The sequence below is a fragment of the Aegilops tauschii genome, chromosome 3 (assembly GCF_002575655.3).
Source record: "Aegilops tauschii subsp. strangulata cultivar AL8/78 chromosome 3, Aet v6.0, whole genome shotgun sequence".
In the NCBI taxonomy this organism is placed as follows: domain Eukaryota; kingdom Viridiplantae; phylum Streptophyta; class Magnoliopsida; order Poales; family Poaceae; genus Aegilops; species Aegilops tauschii.
Genome location: NC_053037.3, coordinates 469,348,437 through 469,370,923, shown reverse-complemented (window position 1 = coordinate 469,370,923; position 22,487 = coordinate 469,348,437). Strand labels below are relative to the sequence as shown.

The 22,487-nt window shown below is 46.3% G+C and overlaps 1 protein-coding gene across 1 annotated transcript; it reads right to left on the bottom strand.

Annotated features, from left to right (window-relative positions):
- Positions 1-640: 640 nt before the first annotated feature.
- Positions 641-17,692, bottom strand: LOC109746613 (uncharacterized). Its single transcript, XM_040402687.3, has 5 exons — positions 17,492-17,692; positions 3,253-3,468; positions 2,287-2,610; positions 1,052-1,242; positions 641-923 (listed from the first exon to the last, which is right to left on the bottom strand). The coding sequence occupies exons 1-5, from the start codon at positions 17,690-17,692 to the stop codon at positions 770-772; spliced, it is 1,086 nt and encodes a 361-aa protein (XP_040258621.1). The 3' UTR covers positions 641-769.
- Positions 17,693-22,487: the final 4,795 nt, after the last annotated feature.

Sequence of the window (22,487 nt, the reverse complement as noted above, 5' to 3'; positions counted from 1 at the left end):
CAACCGAGCGACTCCTACGACGCACAATTCGCTCGTTTGGGTCTTTAGTTTGCAGGATGCCATGTTGTGTAGGGTCATCCGAACAAGCACTGCTTTTTTGGTCAGCCAAAAATTGTGTAGGGTACACTTTGCTCACAATCCCAACATATCTGAGTGATAACAGAACCGCATATAAAAAACAAATTTCCGTGCTGAATTTGTGACATCTTGGCAAAACAGGCTCCAAGATAAACTTCCCCAAACTCCCGAGAAATTCTAAGCTGATTGCCGACATCTTGGCAAAACAGGCTCCAAGATAAACTTCCCCAAACTCGCGAGAAACTCTAAGCTGATTGCCTGAAGCATTTAGTGGCTACTCTGCCAAAACAAACAAGTATATACATGCCTTTTGACAGGGACAAAGCATATCTGGCATGCACCAAAAACCATCCAGTGAAACTGAAAGGAATTGCAAAAATTAAGAAAGGCAACCAGCATCATCTCGTTTCTCCTCAGCCTATCCTGCCAGTGGTCCACAGTAAAAAGGGGCAGAAATTTACGAACAGTTCAGTTCAACAAAAAAGGAAAGAAGCTGTCGAACTGACCGACCGATATGACCCACGGTAACTTCCACATGGGAAACTGCATCCACATCTACAAGTTTCACCAGAAATGTATATGCCTAGAATCATCTCAATAACGTGGCCTATATAACCATGCTATATATATATACTGTATATATCACCAGATCCCTGTTCCTACCAACTACTGGAAACAGAGTTCCCCGCCTTCACCTACCGTCGGCGACGTCTTCCAACCTCTGCCCAATGACAATAGGCTCATCCACAACATACTTATCAAGGTCATAGACGCAGAAGTCCCAGGCCAGCTCCGGTAGACGGCAGAGCGCGCGGAAGCCCCTGGCGAGTCTCGGGAAGACGCCCCTGGCAAATATATTAGAAAGAAAAAAGGTTTCTATCATGTAAACCATAATTTGGAAGAAGACACATATCTTGGAATTAAAATGAAAATTAGACTATATTAGAAAATGAAACAAAACTACAGGGCTTACCCAGTAGTATGAAGAAGCCAAGCGAAAGTGGCACCCAGCGCCAGCGAGAAGATAAACCCGTATCCGACTAGGAGGACCGAGGATGTTGCAGCAAAGGAGTCGAATTCACCTGTGCGCAATAGGATTATCCTTCCAAGTGTGAAAGGGATAAATGCAGATGTACAGGCCAGAACCATGTCAACCATTGTTACCTGATTAGATAGGCATATGTAAGAATTTTGTAGAGACATGTAAAATGACAAGCAGAAAAAGAAATGTAAAGCGTCCATTCCAAAAGCATGGAACTAAGCCAAAACCTTGTAAAAGCCCGGTTAGGATTAGCCTAAAAAACACTGCATTAGCACAACAGGAAAGCACCAAAAAGAACAAGTTAAGACACTGTCAGTTGTGCAGACAGACTTTCAGACTCTGCTGAGCGTGCTGGCCCTTTTATCTCTTGGCTAAACTCCCTTGTTTAGGTCCCTACCATGTTGCACATTACCCCGGCTCTTTTTCTACTGTATATACTTGTACAGTTTTGTCTAACATTTACTGTCGGGGGCACCCCTACGGCTTCCCTGTCAAAATAACCAGAAGATTATACTGCACCTAAATTTGGGAATGCTCCTCTTATCAATGTATTTATCAGTACCGATTAATTGGCAGTAGGCACAATTGCAGGGCAGAACACAGAGCAAGGAAATGAGTATCATCTTACTTATACAACAACTCATACAGGTTTCTTCAATATGGACATCATTTACCTTTGGCAATCTCTAGCCATAACATGTAACCTTAAACCAATGTGGGAAACCATGGCAACAAGATGTGCTAAATGCTACTCCCTCCGTTCACTATTATAAGATTTTGGATATTTCAATATAGACTAGCGGGCTGTTTGGATCGCTTCCACAAAAAGCAGCCTGAGTCAGGCATGATTCTCAGGCGTCCGATTTTGGAGGCCTGAGGCTCAGATCTCTGCCTGAGTGAATAGCTGCCTGATAGGCCTCAATCCAAACACCCCCATAGATACGGACTGAAATGAGTGAACAAACACAGTAAAACGATTCAGAAAAAAGTAAAAATATCTTATAACAGTTAAGGGAGGGAGTAGTAGAGAACACAGGCACGTTAATTGGTGCTTTACTAGTATGGGAAGAATGTAGCACAACATCATTGTAGTATCAAAACCACAATATTAATAAAGTATCAGCAGATATACTAGACTGGTTGAGGAGCAAGGAGAGTAAGCATACCGCCACGGAAAACTGAAGGAGGCGCAGCACGGCGACCTGGCAGCGGCTCCGACGTCCCCCGTACTTTGCGTGAAACACGCGTTCAGCCCGGAGCGCCAGTTGAGCAAGGACGGGGGGTTCAAAGGGGCGGGCGGAGAGCAGACGGAAGGCCTCGGCGCGGCTCCTGGCGAGCGCGAGGCGCCATAGGTACAGGCTGGTGAGCTCCAAGGCAACCTTGACTGTCAGGATGAGGCACAACAGTGATACGATGAGACTCGCAAGCTTTGCCAGGGCCGAGGCACCCACACCGTGGATGGGGCGGATGGAGATCTCCTGTCCGCACACCTGATAAATCAAAGTTCAGCACTTGTCAGTTGGCCCCATTTTACATAAAGGTAAGAGGATCTGTCGGGTCAAGAAACAAAAGAAAAGAGGATATAAAGGGACTATTTCTTCGCAGTGCTTCAGCCTCAGGATGCAGGCGGACGCGGACGTCTGCGAGCCCGCTTAGAGTAATTATTCATAGTAAAATCTGGATGTGTGTAGCAGCTACTCCCTCCGTTCCTAAATATAACACCTTTTAAAGATTTCAATATAGACTACATATGGAGCAAAATGAGTGACTCTACACTTTAAAATATGTCTATATACATCCGTATGTAGTCTGTATTGAAATCTTTAAAAGGTCTTATATTGAGAAACGGAGTAAGTAGTATGCAAAATTGATCATGGTGCTATATTCTTCAAGCATTTGCAGTTTTCTCTTTTGTTATAGTTCAGGAACTCACATATGAGGCAGGCAGCTGTAGTTTTTTTGTTCTACGTTGATCACATCAACTTGTAAAATCGATAGAGTACAAACTAAGCAGTATTGTATATTGGCCTTTTCTTACATGTGTTTGCTGTTCAGCTTAAAAAAAGTTTGCGGGGATCTGCTGGGAGAGGGTGGAAACCCTAGGCAGGGAATGAGGAGAGGGTGATAGGTACCTCACAGCGGCGCTGGCGGGTGGTGGAGAGCCACCGGAGCTGATAGTCATCATGGACGAAGCGGATGTTGCCACGGCAGGCGCAGGGGTGGCGCAGGGGGCGCTCTGGCTCGGCGGGGTGGCGGCAGATGCGGCACTTCTGCTCCTCTTCCTCCGTCCCCGGAGCCGTCCGTCGCCGTCTTCCGCAGAGCTCCCGCGACGGCGCCCATCCGTGGAGCTAGTGGCGGAGCCAGGATTGGAATAAGTTGGTAATGGAAAAGGAGTGGGGGAAACTCAACTTTGTTAGTTTTGCAATGTAACAGCATACAACTACAAGTACAGTGCAATGTTTGGTTTAGAACCACCAGTAGAAAACTGGTCTTTGATCACAGGGCAATATTCACCTTAGTCCCGGTTCAGTCACGAACCGGGACTAATGTGAGCATTGGTCCCGGTTCGTGCGGTCAGGGGCCTGCCGGGCCTCGTGGGGGCATTGGTCCCGGTTCGTCCGGACCCTTTGGTCCCGGTTGGTGGGACAAACCGGGACCAATGGGCCACGCTCCTGGCCCACCACCCTTTAGTCCCGGTTCATAACACAAACCGGGACTAAAGGGCTGGTCCTAGTTGCGGCCAGTGTTTAGTCCCACCTCGCCAACCGAAGGGCGCTCACACCAGTTTATAAGCCCGTCCCTCTCTGCCTTGTTGAGCTCCTCTCAAAGTCAAAATAGATGCTCTTATACAGAGAATTTGATCTAAATTCACAGTAAATTTCTTTGAATTTCATAGAAATTTATTATGAATTTAGGTTGAATTTTCTCTATAGGCGCATCTATGTTCATTTTTTATAGTAAATAAAAATAAATAAACCTTAATAAAATAAAATAAAATAAACTATAGTAACTAAAATAAATAAACCTTAATAAATTAAATAAAAATAGCAGCAGTAAAATAAATAAAAATAGCAGCAGTAAAATAAATAAAAATAAAATAATTAAAATAAAATACATAAGTAATTAGAAATAAAATAAATAAATTTTTTGTTGTAAGTAGAAACAAAACAAAACAAATAAAGCAAAAGAGAAAACAAAAAACAAAGAAAAAAAATTATGCCACCTACTCGGCCACCACGGCCTGAATACGACTTGAAACCCATCCGTGGGCCAGGATTCAGGCCCGCAGAAGGCCCAGTAGGCCCCACAGGCAAAGAGAACAGTTAGGCCCGAAAGCCTGCAGTTGAGAGGAGCTCGAGAGGGTGGGCGCATCAGCGCTTATAAACCACTCTCGAGCCCTCTCAACTAGCGAGGTGGGACTAAACTTTTGACGCGGGGTAGCACAAGGCCTTTGGTCCCGGTTGGTGCCACCAACCGGGACTAAAGGGGGCATTGGTCCCGGTTCGTGGCACCAACCGGGACCAAAGGCCTTTAGTCCCGGTTGGTGCCACGAACTGGGACCAAAGTGTTCCCTATATATACCCCATCGCCACAGCAGAGCACTCCACAGTGCTCTGTTTTTTCTGGCCGGCGAGAGGAGGGCATTTGGGTGCTCTAGCTCACCTCCTATGCACATGAGGTGTTCGATGAAATGTCTGAGCCACACTAGTTAATCTTTGTCCTCTCGAAACTCGACCTCCGAGATCCATTTTCCCCGAGATTTGTCTAGGTTTAGCGGTCCGTCACGTCCCGTCCCCGTCTTCGCCGCCGTCGATCGCCCGCGCCGATCTCGTCGCCAGCACCACCGTGGTGAGCCTCTTGTTCTTATCTTCTTTCTGAAAGGAAAAAATTCTTACTTTAGATAGTTACTTGTCTAATTTTGTTACTTTTATTATTCCTTCTTATTACATAGTGCGATGGTTTTGGTATCCGCCCCCGTCGGCCCTCGTCCTGTCTATGATTCGGATGTGGTATATATTATCTTTTTATAACTATTTGGTTCATTTATTGTTTATGACAAATATACCGACCAACGTGACATAGATTTTATTTATCTAGGAGGTGGTTGAACCGGAAATTCTAACCGACCCTATTGTCGAGAGGTTAAATTTAGTTGAAGAAGAAAACAATTACTTGAAGGAAAAAATAAAAAAATTGAGGAGGAGAAGATGATATTGGAGTTGCATGTTGTGGATGTCGTCGATGATCACAAGATCAAGATGGATGCAATGCGCTTGAAGATTAGAAAGATTAGAAAATATGCCATTCATACCGAGGCTTGGTATCATTATGCCGTTGGATCAATTGTTACCTTGGTTGCGATTATGATCGCATTTGTTTTCGCATTGAAATATTTTACATAGTTTCAATGTATGGTTTAATTAATTAGATGCTCTGGAGAGCTATATATATGTTGTTAGATGAGAACTATGTATGTACTTTGGTTCTAATGTGATGATGAACTTCTATTAATTTGGTCACTTAATTATCTATTCATGATGTTCTGTAATGGTTTTTGACACACTTAATTATATATAATGCACGCAGATGAACCGGCAATGGATGTACGGTGACAGACACACCTCCGAGTACATTAAGGGCGTGCATGATTTTCTCGAAGTGGCTGAGGCAAACAAGCAGAATGGTTTTATGTGTTGTCCATGCCCTATATGTGGGAATACGAAGTCTTACTCTGACCGGAAAATCCTTCACACCCACCTGCTTTACAAGGGTTTCATGCCACACTATAATGTTTGGACGAGGCATGGAGAAATAGGGGTTATGATGAAAGACGGCGAAGAAGAAGAGGACGATGACAACTATGTGCCCCCTGAATACGGTGATGCTGCAACGAGGGAAGCTGCTGAAGATCAAGAGGAACCAGACGATGTGCCCAATGATGCTGCAAGGGGGGAAGCTGCTGAAGATCAAGAGGAACCAGTGCCCGATGATGATGATCTCCGCCGGGTCATTGTCGATGCAAGGACGCAATGCGAAAGTCAAAAGGAGAAGCTGAAGTTCGATCGCATGTTAGAGGATCACAAAAAAGGGTTGTGCCCCAATTGCGAAGATGGCAACACAAAGCTCGGTACCGTACTGGAATTGCTGCAGTGGAAGGCAGAGAATGCTGTGCCTGACAAAGGATTTGAGAAGCTATTGAAGATATTGAAGAAGAAGCTTCCAAAGGATAACGAATTGCCCGACAGTACATATGCAGCAAAGAAGGTCGTATGCCCTCTAGGATTGGAGGTGCAGAAGATACATGCATGCCCTAATGACTGCATCCTCTACCGCGGTGCGTACAAGGATCTGAACGGATGCTCGGTATGCGGTGCATTGCGGTATAAGATCAGACGAGATGACCCTGGTGATGTTGATGGCGAGCCCCCCAGGAAGAGGGTTCCTGCGAAGGTGATGTGGTATGCTCCTATAATACCACGGTTGAAACGTCTGTTCAGAAACGAAGAGCATGCCAAGTTGATGCGATGGCACAGTGAGGACCGTAAGAAAGACGGGAAGTTGAGAGCACCCGCTGACGGGTCGCAGTGGAGAAAAATCGAGAGAAAGTACTGGGCTGAGTTTGCAGCTGACCCAAGGAACGTATGGTTTGGTTTAAGCGCGGATGGCATTAATCCTTTCGGGGAGCAGAGCAGCAATCACAGCACCTGGCCCGTGACTCTATGTATGTATAACCTTCCTCCTTGGATGTGCATGAAGCGGAAGTTCATTATGATGCCAGTTCTCATCCAAGGCCCTAAGCAACCCGACAACGACATTGATGTGTACCTAAGGCCATTAGTTGAAGAAGTTTTACAGCTGTGGAATGGAAACGGTGTACGTACATGGGATGAGCACAAACAGGAGGAATTTAACCTGCACGCGTTGCTGTTTGTAACGATCAACGATTGGCCCGCTCTCAGTAACCTTTCAGGACAGACAAACAAGGGATACCACGCATGCACGCACTGTTTAGATGACACTGAAAGTATATACCTGGATAAATGCAGGAAGAATGTGTACCTGGGCCATCGTCGATTTCTTCCGACCAACCATCAATGTCGAAAGAAAGGCAAGCATTTCAAAGGCGAGGCAGATCACCGGAAGAAGCCCGCCATGCGTACCGGTGATCACGTACTTGCTATGGTCAATGATTTACACGTAATCTTTGGAAAGGGTCCCGGCGGACTAGCTGTTCCGAATGACGCTGAGGGACACGCACCCATGTGGAAGAAGAAATCTATATTTTGGGACCTACCCTACTGGAAAGAGCTAGAGGTCTGCTCTTCAATCGACGTGATGCACGTGACGAAGAACCTTTGCGTGAACCTGCTAGGCTTCTTGGGCGTGTATGGGAAGACAAAAGATACACCTGAGGCACGGGAGGACCAGCAACGTTTGCACGAAAAAGACGGCATGCCTCCGAAGCAGTATGAAGGTCCTGCCAGCTACGCTCTTACGAAAGAAGAGAAAGAAATCTTCTTTGAATGCCTGCTTAGTATGAAGGTCCCGACTGGCTTCTCGTCGAATATAAAGGGAATAATAAATATGCCAGAGAAAAAGTTCCAGAACCTAAAGTCTCATGACTGCCACGTGATTATGACGCAACTGCTTCCGGTTGCATTGAGGGGGCTTCTACCGGAAAACGTCCGATTAGCCATTGTGAAGCTATGTGCATTCCTCAATGCAATCTCTCAGAAGGTGATCGATCCAGAAATCATACCAAGGCTAAGGAGTGATGTGGCACAATGTCTTGTCAGTTTCGAGCTGGTGTTCCCACCATCCTTCTTCAATATCATGACGCACGTCCTAGTTCATCTAGTCGACGAGATTGTCATTCTGAGGCCCGTATTTCTACACAATATGTTCCCCTTTGAGAGGTTCATGGGAGTCCTAAAGAAATATGTCCGCAACCGCGCTAGGCCAGAAGGAAGCATCTCCATGGGCCATCAAACAGAGGATGTCATTGGGTTTTGTGTTGACTTCATTCCTGGCCTTAAGAAGATAGGTCTCCCTAAATCGCGGTATGAGGGGAGACTGACTGGAAAAGGCACGCTTGGAGGGGGGGACTCAATAATATGCAGGGACGGATATTCTTGGTCTCAAGCACACTACACAGTTCTACAGAACTCTACCTTAGTGACCCCGTATGTCGATGAACACAAGAACAGTCTGCGCTCCAAATACCCAGAGCAATGTGACGACTGGATTACATGTGAACACATCAGGACTTTCAGCAGTTGGTTGGAAACACGTCTCAGAGGTGACACCACTGTTTGTGATGAGTTGTACTCGTTGTCCAGGGGACCATCTTCGACTGTATTGACTTACAAAGGATACGAGATAAATGGGAATACATTTTACACGATCGCCCAAGATCAAAAGAGCACCAACCAAAACAGCGGTGTCCGCTTTGATGCAGCAACCGAGAGGGGAAAGGACACATATTATGGTTACATAATGGACATATGGGAACTTGACTACGGACATGATTTTAAGGTCCCTTTGTTTAAGTGCAAATGGGTCAATCTGTCAGGAGGCGGGGTACAGGTAGACCCACAGTACGGAATGACAACAGTGGATCTAAACAATCTTGGGTACACTGACGAACCGTTCGTCCTAGCCAATGATGTGGCACAGGTTATCTATGTGAAGGACATGTCTACCAGACCGAGAAAAAGAAAAGATAAGGAAGCGAATACATCATACGATGAGCCAAAGCGCCACATAGTTCTTTCAGGAAAAAGGGACATTGTGGGAGTGGAGGGCAAGACAGACATGTCTGAATATTATGAAAAGTTTCATGAAATTCCTCCCTTCAAAGTCAAGGCTGACCCAAGCATCCTGATAAACGATGAAGATTATCCATGGTTACGGCGCAATAAGCAAATGACACAAGCGAAGAAAAAGTGAAGACTTTCTCCTGCAACTATTATGATGATATCATGCCAACTTTGTAACAGACGAGTATGATACCATTGTCCGTTTTGTACACGAAGTGCATCTAGTTTTTGCTGTAACCCTGTCAACTTTCTTGCACATGCTATGTGGATGAAATGATGATACCATGCCAACTTTCAACCTTTTCAGAGTTCATTTGAAATGCTTTTCAATTTTAGGGTCTTATAGTTCAAAATAGTTAGTAAATGCATGAAAAATAACAGGCCAAAATTAAAAATTATGCCACCTACTGGGCCACCACGGCCTGAATACGATTAGAAACCCATCCATGGGCCAGGATTCAGGCCCGCAGAAGGCCCAGTAGGCCCACAGGCATGTACAGAGAGGTTAGGCCCGTAAGCCTGCTTTAGAGAGGAGCTCGACAGCTCAGGCGCACCGCACCTTATAAATAGGTGCGGCTCTCTCTCAGCTAGCGAGGTGGGACTAAACTCACCACCACGCCGCTGTGCAAGGCCATTGGTCCCGGTTGGTGGCACGAACCGGGACCAATTCCACCCTTTGGTCCCGGTTGGTGCCACGAACCGGTACTAATGAGGCTGTGGCCCCATGAGCACCTTTAGTACCGGTCGAACCGGTACTAGAGTTTCTTACTAAGCAGTTTTTTAGTCCCACCTCGCTAGCTGAGAGGCACTAGGAGCGGTTTATAAGCCCTGAGTGCAGAGACGATGAAGAAGAGGCGCAATGCTCACGTTGCTTAGCTTCAAGCCTTGAGGAATAAGGTAGACTGCATGGAGCTATGTGCAGTGCAGTCTACACCATTCCGAAAGGGTTGAAGCAAATCAACGAGCATTGCGCCTCTTTTTTATTTTTAATAACTTATTACAACTCCGGACTTCTTGTGTTCCGACAAAATAAAATAAACTTTAATAAAATTTATGAAACTAAAATTAACGAAGTATTTTTTTGTTCAAAACATTATAAGAAACCTCTAGTACTATTGGAACTAAAATCATATAAAATTGATGCAACTAAAATTATCGAAGTATTTTCTGTTCAAAATATTTAAAAGCAAAAAGAATTTTCATAAAGAACTTTTTTTGATAGAAACTTTAATAGCAAAAAGAATTATCATAAAGTAAAATAAATAAGTAATTAGAAACAAAATAAAATAAAATAAATAAGTTTTTTGTTGTAAGTAGAAACAAAACAAAATAAATAAAGCAAAAAAGAAAACAAAAAACTAAATACAGCAAAAAGAATTTTCATAAAGAACTTTTTGTTGATAGAAACTTTAATAGCAAAAAGAATTATCATAAAGTAAAATAAATAAGTAATTAGAAACAAAATAAAATAAAATAAATAAGTTTTTTGTTGTAAGTAGAAACAAAACAAAATAAATAAAGCAAAAAAGAAAACAAAAAAACTAAATACAGCAAAAAAAATTGTTGGGGCGCTGTCCGCTGGGCCTCCAACCCTCGGGTTTGCAAATACAGGCCCAGAAGGGCTAGAGGGCTCAACGGGCAGCACGCCAAAGTTAGGCCCAGAAGCCTGCTATCGAGAGGAGTTCGAGACAGCAGTCGCAGCGGGGCTTATAAACCACTCCGAGCCCTTCTCAACTAGCGAGGTGGGACTAAACTTTTGGCCGCGACGCGGGCAGCAAGAGGCCTTTGGTCCCGGTTGGTGCCACCAACCGGGACTAAAGGGGTGCATTGGTACCGGTTCATGGGACCAACCGGGACCAATGCCCCCCTTTAGTCCCGGTTGGTGCCACCAACCGGGACCAAAGCCCTCTTTTCAGCAGCGCAAAGGGCGGGAAGCGGCGGCCTTTGGTCCCGGTTGGTGGCACCAACCGGGACCAATGCCTACCTAGTCCCGGTTGGTGCCACGAACCGGGACTAAAGACTTTGCTATATAAGTTCACACTTAGGAAATTTTCAGAGTTACCTAGCAGTTGCCGCCCCGACGACGCCGACGCCGCCCGCCGCCCCGACGCCGCCAGGCTGCCCCGAGGCCGGCCGCCGCCCCCGCCGTCGCCGTCGCCCGTGCCCGTCGTCGCCGTCGCCGTTGCCCGCGCCCTCGCCATCAGCCGCGCCCTGCCCCGACGCGCGCCGCCCCGGCCCGTCCCCGTCGTCGCCGTCGCCCTGCCCCGCCCTTCGCCGCCGACGCCTCTGCCCCTGCCCCGACCAGGCCGCCGTCGCCTCTGCCCCTGCCCCGACGCGCCGCCGTCGCCTTGGTCAGGGCCGACACTGCCCCCTAATTCCTCCCTGTTTTTTCTGCACATTTATATGCTTATATGTATATCTATGAGTATATGTATGTGTGTATATCTGTTTATATGTCCTTTTTTTAGATCTTTTTTTTGCATTTTCTCTGTGTATATGTATGTATATATGTTCTCTGTGTATATATATGTTCATGTATATATGCAAAAGATAGATTTTTAGAAAAGTTAGGATTTTTTTCTGTTTATAGATTTTTTTGGTGATATTAATTATTGTAGAATATGCAAATGTTTATATATTCATATGAACAATGCATTAGGCAAAACCTTTACATTTTTTCGAAATTTTCTATTTGAATTTTTTTTATGAATGAGAGGAAAAAGGAAAATAAGAAGAGGAAGAAAGGAGAAGAAGAGGAGAGGAAGAAGAGGAGAAATAAATAAGAAGAGGAAAAAAGAAGAAAAAGAAGAGGAGAAGAAAGGAATAGAAGAGAAGAAGAAAAAATAGAAAAAATTCTATTTTTTCTTCTTCTCTCCTCTATTCCTTTCTTCTTCTCCTCTTTTTTTTCTTCGATCTTCTCCTCTACTCCTTTTCTTCTTCTCCTCTTTTTGTTTCTTCTTCGTTTTCTTATGTTTTATCGGGTCTGTCGTCGTCGATATACCCCTCTCCCGATAACATCAACACGAAGGGGGTCGATATACCCCCTCCCCGATAATATTATTTTCCCATGTACGTTCATTGTCGTTGTCGATATAACCCCCTTCCGATAACTTCAACACGTGGGGGGGGGTCGATATACCCCCTCCCCGATAACATTATTTTCCCATGTATGTATGTCGTCGTTGTCGATATATATAACTCCCTCCCAGATAACTTCGACATGATGGACGGTCGATATTTATACCCCCTCTCGACCGTGATAACTTATACCACGGGAGCACCCCCCGGCCCTCTCGCTCGACCAAAACTCTCGATCACACCCAAACCGTAGAAAAAAAACGATGTCGGTCTCCTACCCCCTCCCGCCGCGCCCCTACCCTTGAAGCGTTGCCTAGGCCACCCCAAACCCGGAATAAGCTAGGTCTACGTTTGCACTAACCACCTGCTGTCATGTTTGTGTAATAATTGCCATGTTGTAATATTTGTAGAAACAATGGAGCACGGACGAGACGAGCAAGCAGAAGAGGTGTTGGGGGACATAATCTTAGCCTGAGGTGATATCTTGTCGTATCTTAACGACAATGATGGTCTGGAAGAACAGGGTGAAGAAGCAGGCTACGGTGATCGAAGAGTGGAGGAGGAAAGACATGATTATGATGGCTCCGGTGACCCAATGCTGGTGCAAGAAGGAGCCCGTGGTGATGGCTCCGGTGACCGAACAGAGTCCGGCCATGTAAATATATTAGTTAAGCCTATGCTGACTAGCTAATTGATGCATTCATTGTTTTGGTATGTACACATATTAATTAACACTCGTCTTTCTTCTTTTTTCTAGCCCTCCGGATCGAGCACAACTGCGGTAAAGAGACGAGGCCCGAAGAGAAAGTTGCGCTCGGATGAAAGGTTTGAGATCACAGCAATCGCGCGCGACGGCCAACCGATTGAATCCATCCGGACAAAGGATGCATTTGCTACTCAGTGCGGGGTTCTAGTTAGGGACAAGATCCCGATCAGCATCCACCAATGGTATAAGCCTAAGAAGGAAGACCCTGAGGTGTCTTATGTCAATGATATGCAGAAAGATGATCTTTGGACTGAGTTGAAGGCAAATTTCACCCTACCGCCAGAGGAGGATCCGGAGAAGCCAGTTAAAGAGCAATTAATCAAGTCTCATGCTCTTAAGAAGATGGCAGACCTATTCAGGAGGTGGAAGAATGAGCTGAAAACGTTTGTCGACAAAGAAGAGACACCAGAATTCATCGGCCGGTATGAGAAGATCAGAGATCACTGGCCCGCATTTGTGGCCCACAAGACATCGGAAAAGAGTAAGAAGATGTCAGCGACAAACAAGAAGAATGCTGCGAAGAAGAAGCTTCACCATCGCACGGGGTCAGGTGGCTACCTCAAAGCCCGGCCTAAGTGGGCCAAGGCTGAGAATGATCTGCTTGAAAAAGGGATCGAACCACAGACAATGAACTGGACAGACCTTTGCCGGACTTGGTTCTTCGGGGCTGGCGGAACCTTGGACCCTGTATCAGGGAGGTGCGTTTGGACGAACGAGCTTTTGAGAATACCAGTCAAGAAGATTCAGCAATATATCGATGCAGCGCAGGAAGGGACGTTCGTTCCAGACAGAGAGAACGACGAGCTCACAATGGCCCTCGGGAATCCTGAGCACCCTGGACGGACACGAGGCACGCCAGGCTCCGTTCCGTGGAAGGCTGGTTTTCCGGACGCAGGCGGTTACAAAAGCCAGGAGAGGAGGAAAAAAATGGAGCAGACCCAAATTCAGAAGCTGCACGAAAGGGTTCAAGCACTAGAGGAACGAGACAGCAATCGACATGCCGAAACTACCCCCGAAGCTACCCCGCCATCTCAGCGGAGAAGCAGCGTGGCTTCCACCGAGCTGCTTCAGCTGGAGCATGTCTTGACGGCTCCTGCTAGCTACCCCGTGGATGCTATCACGGAGTCTCAACATTGCCACCTTATGGCGCAATGGCAGAACTTCAAAGTCAAGGCGGCTGTTGGCTCTGTTTTACCTCCTGAACCCGGCGCAACCTACCATTGCCGGCCGATTCCAGAAGGATATGCTAGGGTGATGGTGGATGAAATAACGGAGGGATTTGAGGACCTCCAGCTTGACCACCCTACCGGTGAAGGGGAGACTCGGCTGGGTTTAGCTCTGAAGACTCCGTGCCTATGGCGGAAGGAGCTCATCAACCTTCCGAACTGGACGGCTCCGGCGAGTAAGGGCAGTCCGCCTCCTCCTCCGGCGAGTGATCAGGGCACTCAGCCTCCTTCTCTGGCGCGTGGCGGCACTCCGCCTCCTCCTCCGCCTCCTCCTCCGGCGAGTGATCAGAGCACTCAACCTCCTTCTCGGGCGCGTGGCGGCACTCCGCCTCCTTCTTCGCCTGCGCCGGCGCGCCAGAGCAGCCAGCCTCCTCCTTCTCCGCCTCGTCAGCAAGGGCGGAAGAGACCCGCCGCCGCTGCGGCTGCTCCGGCGCGTTGTAGTCCTTCTCCTCCGCCTCGTAAGCAAGGAAAGAAGACAGCCGCAACCGCTTCGTCTGCTCTGCCAGCGTCTAGCAGTACAGCTGCCAGAGGCGGGAGGCAATACAGATTCGGTCCTTCTCTGAAGACTCCAGAGAAGTTACCATACGAGAGGACCGAGGAGGAAACCAGGAAGATCGTGCGAGCTGAAGTGACAAACTTCTTTGAAGGGGTGAAAGCAAAGAAACATCCACCTCCGGAGGAGAAGGTAGATCCGGTGAAAGCAAAGCGCACTCTGGCTGCGCTGACAAAACCACCAAAGTCTCCGCCGAGAGGCAACTATGAGCGCATTCTTGCAAAGACATATGCCGAAGCGGAGCGGTCGGGAAGTACTGTCAGTGATCAAAGGTTAAAAGAACGACGAGCTGGGAAAAAAATTGCCCAGCTCAGCGAACAAGCGAACCAATCGTGCCCCCCGCTCAAGGTGTCAAAAGACATCGTCGCTAATGATCCGAGTATGGTGCCCGGTTATAGCAATCTTGGAGATTACCTGCCCGACGATGTACATTATGAAATCATGGAGGTGGACGAACACAGATACCATTACGGGAAGCCTCTCGTCAAAGATGAAAGATCTCTAACAACGATGATGCGAAGACTACATGATTGATACATGAAAACCTGCAGAGAGTCTGATGGGAGGAATACTTTGACGCTGAGAGTTAAACCGGAGCATGACCTCGTTGGAATTGATCTGCTGAATGTTCCATTTGAGGATTTCTTCCAGTTTTACAATCAAAAGGCCCTCGATAAAACAACGATCACTTGCTACTGTCTGTAAGTAGTACTACTTCTGTCATTAAGTCTCTCTATATAGGTCAGCTCTTTCATTGCATGTATTTATAATTATCCTCACTATATTACGCAGATTGAAGATCGCCGAATTGAAGAAAAGACAAATCGGTGATATTGGGTTCATTAACACAAATCTCATAGATGCATATACGGTTGAAAAACATCCCAAAGAAGCCGAGGCCAACTTGCTACAATCGTTGGTATTAAATCAAAACAAAGATATAATACTCTTTCCTTACAACTTCAAGTGAGTGTTACTGTCTTGTGCATATTCGGTTTCCCTTATTAGTCCAGGTTATGGTAATGTAATTGATGACTTATGCATGCATGCACAGCTTCCACTATATTCTCCTAGAGATTAAGCTTGAGCAGGGAGTAGTAACCGTCTTAGACTCGAGATGAAAAGATCCCCAGGACTATGCGAACATGACTCAAATGCTCGAGAAGTAAGTTAAATCGATCATTATCCACCATATCAGCAACTTTGTTCATTTCCTGATATCAAGTAATTGTTTTCTTTGTCTGGCAGGGTTTGGAGAAAATTCACCTCAAAAGCTCCGGGACTGCCGAAGAAGCTGCAATTTAATCACCCGAAAGTAAGTACTATAGTAGCATGTTCCGCGCATCTCCTAGTGATTCAAGCGCTAGTTTCATCAATACCATTTAGCATACTTGCTTATCAGTTTGATTGACCTCTATTTCTTGTAAAGTGGTTGTGGCAGGAACCCGGGAATAATTACTATGGATACTACGTTTGCGAGTCCATCCGCTACACGACCTGTGAGCGGGGCTACACTGAAGAACAATATGAAGTGCGTAAGCAATAATATTCACAATTTTATTTTATTACCATCATTTGTGTTGAGTTTCATTTATTCATATATATATGTATTGACCCCCTTCTTCAAATTAGATGTTTCGGAAGCGGGATGAACTCCTAGCACCAGATCGTATGCGAGGAATTCAAGAGGAATTGGCGGCATTCTTCCTTGACCACGTGATCGCTAAAAACGGAGAATACTATGTGGACCCTGTGTTCCTACAATTTAATTAGTAGATTGTATTGTAAGAGATAATTATTGTATATATGTAGCCGGTAGTGTCGGATAGATATACGAGAACTTGTTGTTCGACCAATATCTCGGAGAAGGAGAGGTGGTCGATATCACTTCTCTCTGTATGCATATGTTCATGACGATCTTCTGTTTCCTTCATTTGATTACTAGCTAGCGTGTCTACTCCTCTCCATACGGATATAGTACGTAGCGTCGACCAAGCACGGGGATAAGAGAGGACACTTCTCTCTATTAATTAGCTAGCTAACACAATATATGAAACACCTAAATTAACCCCCCAACCCCCCCTTTCAAAAAAAAACAAAAACCTCAGCCCCTGAAATGTTGACGCGTGGATGTATTGGTCCCGGTTGGTGATATACCAACCGGGACAAAAGGCCCTGCCTATTGGTCCCGGTTGGTGGCACCAACCGGGACCAAGGGCCCCCTGCCTGGGCTGGCAGCAGTGGCCACGTGGAGGACCTTCTGTCCCACTTCGTGTAAGAACCGGGACTAAAGGGTTAGGGCTTTAGTAACGACCCTTTAGTCCCGGTTCGAAAACCGGGACAAAAGGCCCTTACAAACCGGGGTAAAAGCCCCTTTTCCTACTAGTGAACACAGTTAGCAAAAATCTTTTCTGAACAGCAACTCTGCATTACCTTGAAAAAAAGGAAGTAATGGATCCAAATCCAAAACAAATGGATGAAAAGGATCAAAATTGCACATGTAAATTGCCAGGCATGCAGGATCTGTGTGGGAGAACCTAAATGTGAGCGATTCGCTCGACCCGGTAACGGTTTCCAATTCAGCTGGGGAGTGTGCGGTATCGACCATGAGCTGTGATGTAAACCGATTATATGGGACCTAAGTACAGGCCATGTGAAACAAACGCATGTAAAGCTTTCAAGTTACGGTGTTATCAGATAACAGGCTGAAAGTCTCGAACCAGGGCAAATGGCTATATCCATGGAATTGAAGATCATGTTTCAATCCAGGCAAATGGCTATATGTTTGAGGTCAGCAACAACAGAAAAGAGATAAATGCATCGCTTTGTATTTCAGCATTTGATAAACACATAAGAGGCATCTCTTTTCAGCATTAACAAGATGAAAATTGGGATCTGGGAATCGGGAGAGTCTGAGATGCGGTATACCTTTGTTGCTGCTGCTGCTGAGGCGGAATGCCGAAGGGCGCAGGCCGCCGGGGTTGCTCCTCCTCGAGATCGAACGGGGTCGACGCCTCGCCGGGGCAATTGCTTGGGGAAGCAACGAAGAAGGAGACTGAAGGGGGAGATTGCCAGCCTGCTGGGTAGAGCGAACGCCGAATGCCCGAGCGCGACGGCCGGACGGGGCATGGCGTGGGTGGCAGCCGCCCGGCAGCAGCGACGGGGTAGGGTTTTCTTTCTTTAGAGCGAGACGGAGAGCAGTGGGGTTTTCCGGAGTGAAAGGAGGAAGACGCGGCTTCCCTCCAAATCCATCCAAAAAGAAAAGGGAATGAAGCCCAAAGCGGCAGGGCAGCCCACCCGTCAGTCTCTGCATCCACAGGTCCATTCCACGCCACACTCGACACGAACGATCGCACTCCCTGCCAGTCGGCCGATTCCCAACCCTAGCTGACTCCTGACGGCGGCGCCGGCCAACGACGGCAACCACGCGCCCAGCCGGGCAGCGGCGGCGGCCCTCTCCCTCCGTCGCTCCGAGGAGCCAGGTTTTTGCGGCGGCAGGCCTCCCGTACCGCAGTCCCGCTCCTCCGGTTGACGGCTGTCCTGGTTGGCTGCCTCCCGAAGCCCCCAAAACATCCATCCACGGCCAGTACTGCTGCCACAACAAGTTTCTTCAGTTAATGTCTTCTTTGATTTTTAACAAATCACAAGCTTTTTTATAAGTCCATGCCACTGATTTGCTACTTTGTTCTTGTGGTTTAGATGTAATTGTTCTTGTGATGTAGATGTAGACATGTAGTGATCTACTAATGTATCTTTTTGTCAAAATCTGTTGAAAGGGTACTTTCCTCTATGAACTATCACTAGTAGAAAACTGGGCTTTGGTCACAGGGCAATATTCACATTAGTCCCGGTTCAGTCACGAACCGGGACTAATGTGAGCACTGGTCCCAGTTCGTGCGGCCAGGGGCCTGCCGGTCCTCGTGGGGGCATTGGTCCCGGTTGGTGGGACAAACCGGGACCAATGGGCCACGCTCCTGGCCCACCACCCTTTAGTCCCGGTTCCTACCACAAACCGGGACTAAAGGGCTGGTCCTAGTTGCGGCCAGTGTTTAGTCCCACCTCGCCAACCGAAGGGCGCTCACACTAGTTTATAAGCCCGTCCCTCTATGCCTTGTTGAGCTTCTCTTAAAGTGAAAATAGATGCCCTTATACAGGGAATTTGACCTAAATTCACAGTAAATTTTATAGAAATTTACTATGAATTTAGGTTTAATTTTCTCTATAAGCACATCTATGTTCATTTTTTTATATTTATAAAATAAATAAACCTTAATAAAATAAATAAAACTAAATAAACCTTAATAAAATAAAATAAAATAAACTATAGTAACTACAATAAATAAACCTTAATAAATTAAGTAAAAATAGCAGCAGTAAAATAAATAAAAATAGCAGGAGTAAAATAAATAAAAATAAAATAATTAAAGTAAAATACATAAGTAATTAGAAATAAAATAAATAAGTTTTTTGTTGTAAGTAGAAACAAAACAAAACAAATAAAGCAAAAGAGAAAAAAACAGAGGAAAAAAATTATGCCACCTACTGGGCCACAACGGCCTGAATACGACTAGAAACCCATCCAAGGGCCAGGATTCAGGCCCGCAGAAGGCCCAGTAGGCCCCACAGGCAAAGAGAACAGTTAGGCCCGAAAGCCTGCAGTTGAGAGGAGTTCGAGAGGGTGGGCGCAGCAGCGCTTATAAACCACTCTCGAGCTCTCTCAACTAGCGAGGTGGGACTAAACTTTTGACGCGGGGCAGCACAAGGCCTTTGGTGCTGGTTGGTGCCACCAACCGGGACTAAAGGGGGCATTGGTCCCGGTTCGTGGCACCAACCGGGACCAAAGGCCTTTAGTCCCGGTTGGTGCCACGAACCGGGACCAAAGAGTTCCCTATATATACCCCATCGCCACAGCAGAGCACTCCACAGTGCTCTGTTTTTTCTGGCCGGCGAGGGGAGGGCATTTGGGTGCTCTAGCTCACCTCCTATGCACATGAGGTGTTCGATGAAATGTCTGAGCCACACTAGTTAATCTTTGTCCTCTCGAAACTCGACCTCCGAGCTCCATTTTCCCCGAGATTTGTCTAGGTTTAGCGGTCCGTCACGTCCCGTCCCCGTCTTCACCGCCGTCGATCGCCCGCGCCGATCTCGTCGCCAGCACCACCGTGGTGAGCCTCTTGTTCTTATCTTCTTTCTGAAAGGAAAAAATTCTTACTTTAGATAGTTACTTGTCTAATTTTGTTACTTTTATTATTCCTTCTTATTACATAGTGCGATGGTTTTGGTATCCGCCCCCGTCGGCCCTCGTCCTGTCTATGATTCGGATGTGGTATATATTATCTTTTTATAACTATTTGGTTCATTTATTGTTTATGACAAATATACCGACCAACGTGACATAGATTTTATTTATCTAGGAGGTGGTTGAACCGGAAATTCTAACCGACCCTATTGTCGAGAGGTTAAATTTAGTTGAAGAAGAAAACAATTACTTGAAGGAAAAAATAAAAAAATTGAGGAGGAGAAGATGATATTGGAGTTGCATGTTGCGGATGTCGTCGATGATCACAAGATCAAGATGGATGCAATGCGCTTGAAGATTAGAAAGATTAGAAAATATGCCATTCATACTGAGGCTTGGTATCATTATGCCGTTGGATCAATTGTTACCTTGGTTGCGATTATGATCGCATTTGTTTTCGCATTGAAATGTTTTACATAGTTTCAATGTATGGTTTAATTAATTAGATGCTCTGGAGAGCTATATATATGTTGTTAGATGAGAACTATGTATGTACTTTGGTTCTAATGTGATGATGAACTTCTATTAATTTGGTCACTTAATTATCTATTCATGATGTTCTGTAATGGTTTTTGACACACTTAATTATATATAATGCACGCAGATGAACCGGCAATGGATGTACGGTGACAGACACACCTCCGAGTACATTAAGGGCGTGCATGATTTTCTCGAAGTGGCTGAGGCAAACAAGCAGAATGGTTTTATGTGTTGTCCATGCCCTATATGTGGGAATACGAAGTCTTACCCTGACCGGAAAATCCTTCACACCCACCTGCTTTACAAGGGTTTCATGCCACACTATAATGTTTGGACGAGGCACGGAGAAATAGGGGTTATGATGGAAGACGGCGAAGAAGAAGAGGACGATGACAACTATGTGCCCCCTGAATACGGTGATGCTGCAACGGGGGAAGCTGCTGAAGATCAAGAGGAACCAGACGATGTGCCCAATGATGCTGCAAGGGGGGAAGCTGCTGAAGATCAAGAGGAACCAGTGCCCGATGATGATGATCTCCGCCGGGTCATAGTCGATGCAAGGACGCAATGCGAAAGTCAAAAGGAGAAGCTGAAGTTCGATCGCATGTTAGAGGATCACAAAAAAGGGTTGTACCCCAATTGCTAAGATGGCAACACAAAGCTCGGTACCATACTGGAATTGCTGCAGTGGAAGGCAGAGAATGCTGTGCCTGACAAAGGATTTGAGAAGCTATTGAAAATATTGAAGAAGAAGCTTCCAAAGGATAACGAATTGCCCGACAGTACATACGCACAAAGAAGGTCGTATGCCCTCTAGGATTGGAGGTGCAGAAGATACATGCATGCCCTAATGACTGCATCCTCTACCGCGGTGCGTACAAGGATCTGAACGCATGCCCAGTATGCGGTGCATTGCGGTATAAGATCAGACGAGATGACCCTGGTGATGTTGACGGCGAGCCCCCCAGGAAGAGGGTTCCTGCGAAGGTGATGTGGTATGCTCCTATAATACCACGGTTGAAACGTCTGTTCAGAAACGAAGAGCATGCCAAGTTGATGCGATGGCACAGTGAGGACCGTAAGAAAGACGGGAAGTTGAGAGCACCCGCTGACGGGTCGCAGTGGAGAAAAATCGAGAGAAAGTACTGGGCTGAGTTTGCAGCTGACCCAAGGAACGTATGGTTTGGTTTAAGCACGGATGGCATTAATCCTTTCGGGGAGCAGAGCAGCAATCACAGCACCTGGCCCGTGACTCTATGTATGTATAACCTTCCTCCTTGGATGTGCATGAAGCGGATGTTCATTATGATGCCAGTTCTCATCCAAGGCCCTAAGCAACCCGGCAACGACATTGATGTGTACCTAAGGCCATTAGTTGAAGAACTTTTACAGCTGTGGAATGGAAACGGTGTACGTACGTGGGATGAGCACAAATAGGAGGAATTTATCCTGCACGCGTTGCTGTTTGTAACCATCAACAATTGGCCCACTCTCAGTAACCTTTCAGGACAGACAAACAAGGGATACCACGCATGCACGCACTGTTTAGATGACACTGAAAGTATATACCTGGACAAAAGCTGGAAGAATGTGTACCTGGGCCATCGTCGATTTCTTCCGACCAACCATCAATGTCGAAAGAAAGGCAAGCATTTCAAAGGCGAGGCAGATCACCGGAAGAAGCCCGCCATGCGTACCGGTGATCACGTACTTGCTATGGTCAATGATTTACACGTAATCTTTGGAAAGGGTCCTGGCGGACTAGCTGTTCCGAATGACGCTAAGGGACACGCACCAATGTGGAAGAAGAAATCTATATTTTGGGACCTACCCTACTGGAAAGAGCTAGAGGTCCGCTCTTCAATCGACGTGATGCACATGACGAAGAACCTTTGCGTGAACCTGCTAGGCTTCTTGGGCGTGTATGGGAAGACAAAAGATACACCTGAGGCACGGGAGGACCTGCAACATTTGCACGAAAAAGACGGCATGCCTCCGAAGCAGTATGAAGGTCCTACCAGCTACGCTCTTACGAAAGAAGAGAAAGAAATCTTCTTTGAATGCCTGCTCAGTATGAAGGTCCTGACTGGCTTCTCGTCGAATATAAAGGGAATAATAAATATGCCAGAGAAAAAGTTCCAGAAC

What these genes read in the sequence shown, in the direction of transcription:
- LOC109746613 (XM_040402687.3), bottom strand. Translation starts at nt 17,692, where the DNA reads ATGCCCCGTCCGGCCGTCGCGCTCGGGCATTCGGCGTTCGCTCTACCC. An exon ending in CAGCAGCAGCAGCAACAAAG is followed by an intron (nt 3,469 to 17,491) that starts GTATACCGCATC and finishes CTCCGCCACTAG; the next exon opens with CTCCACGGATGGGCGCCGTC. An exon ending in TGGCTTCTTCATACTACTGG is followed by an intron (nt 924 to 1,051) that starts GTAAGCCCTGTA and finishes TATATTTGCCAG; the next exon opens with GGGCGTCTTCCCGAGACTCG.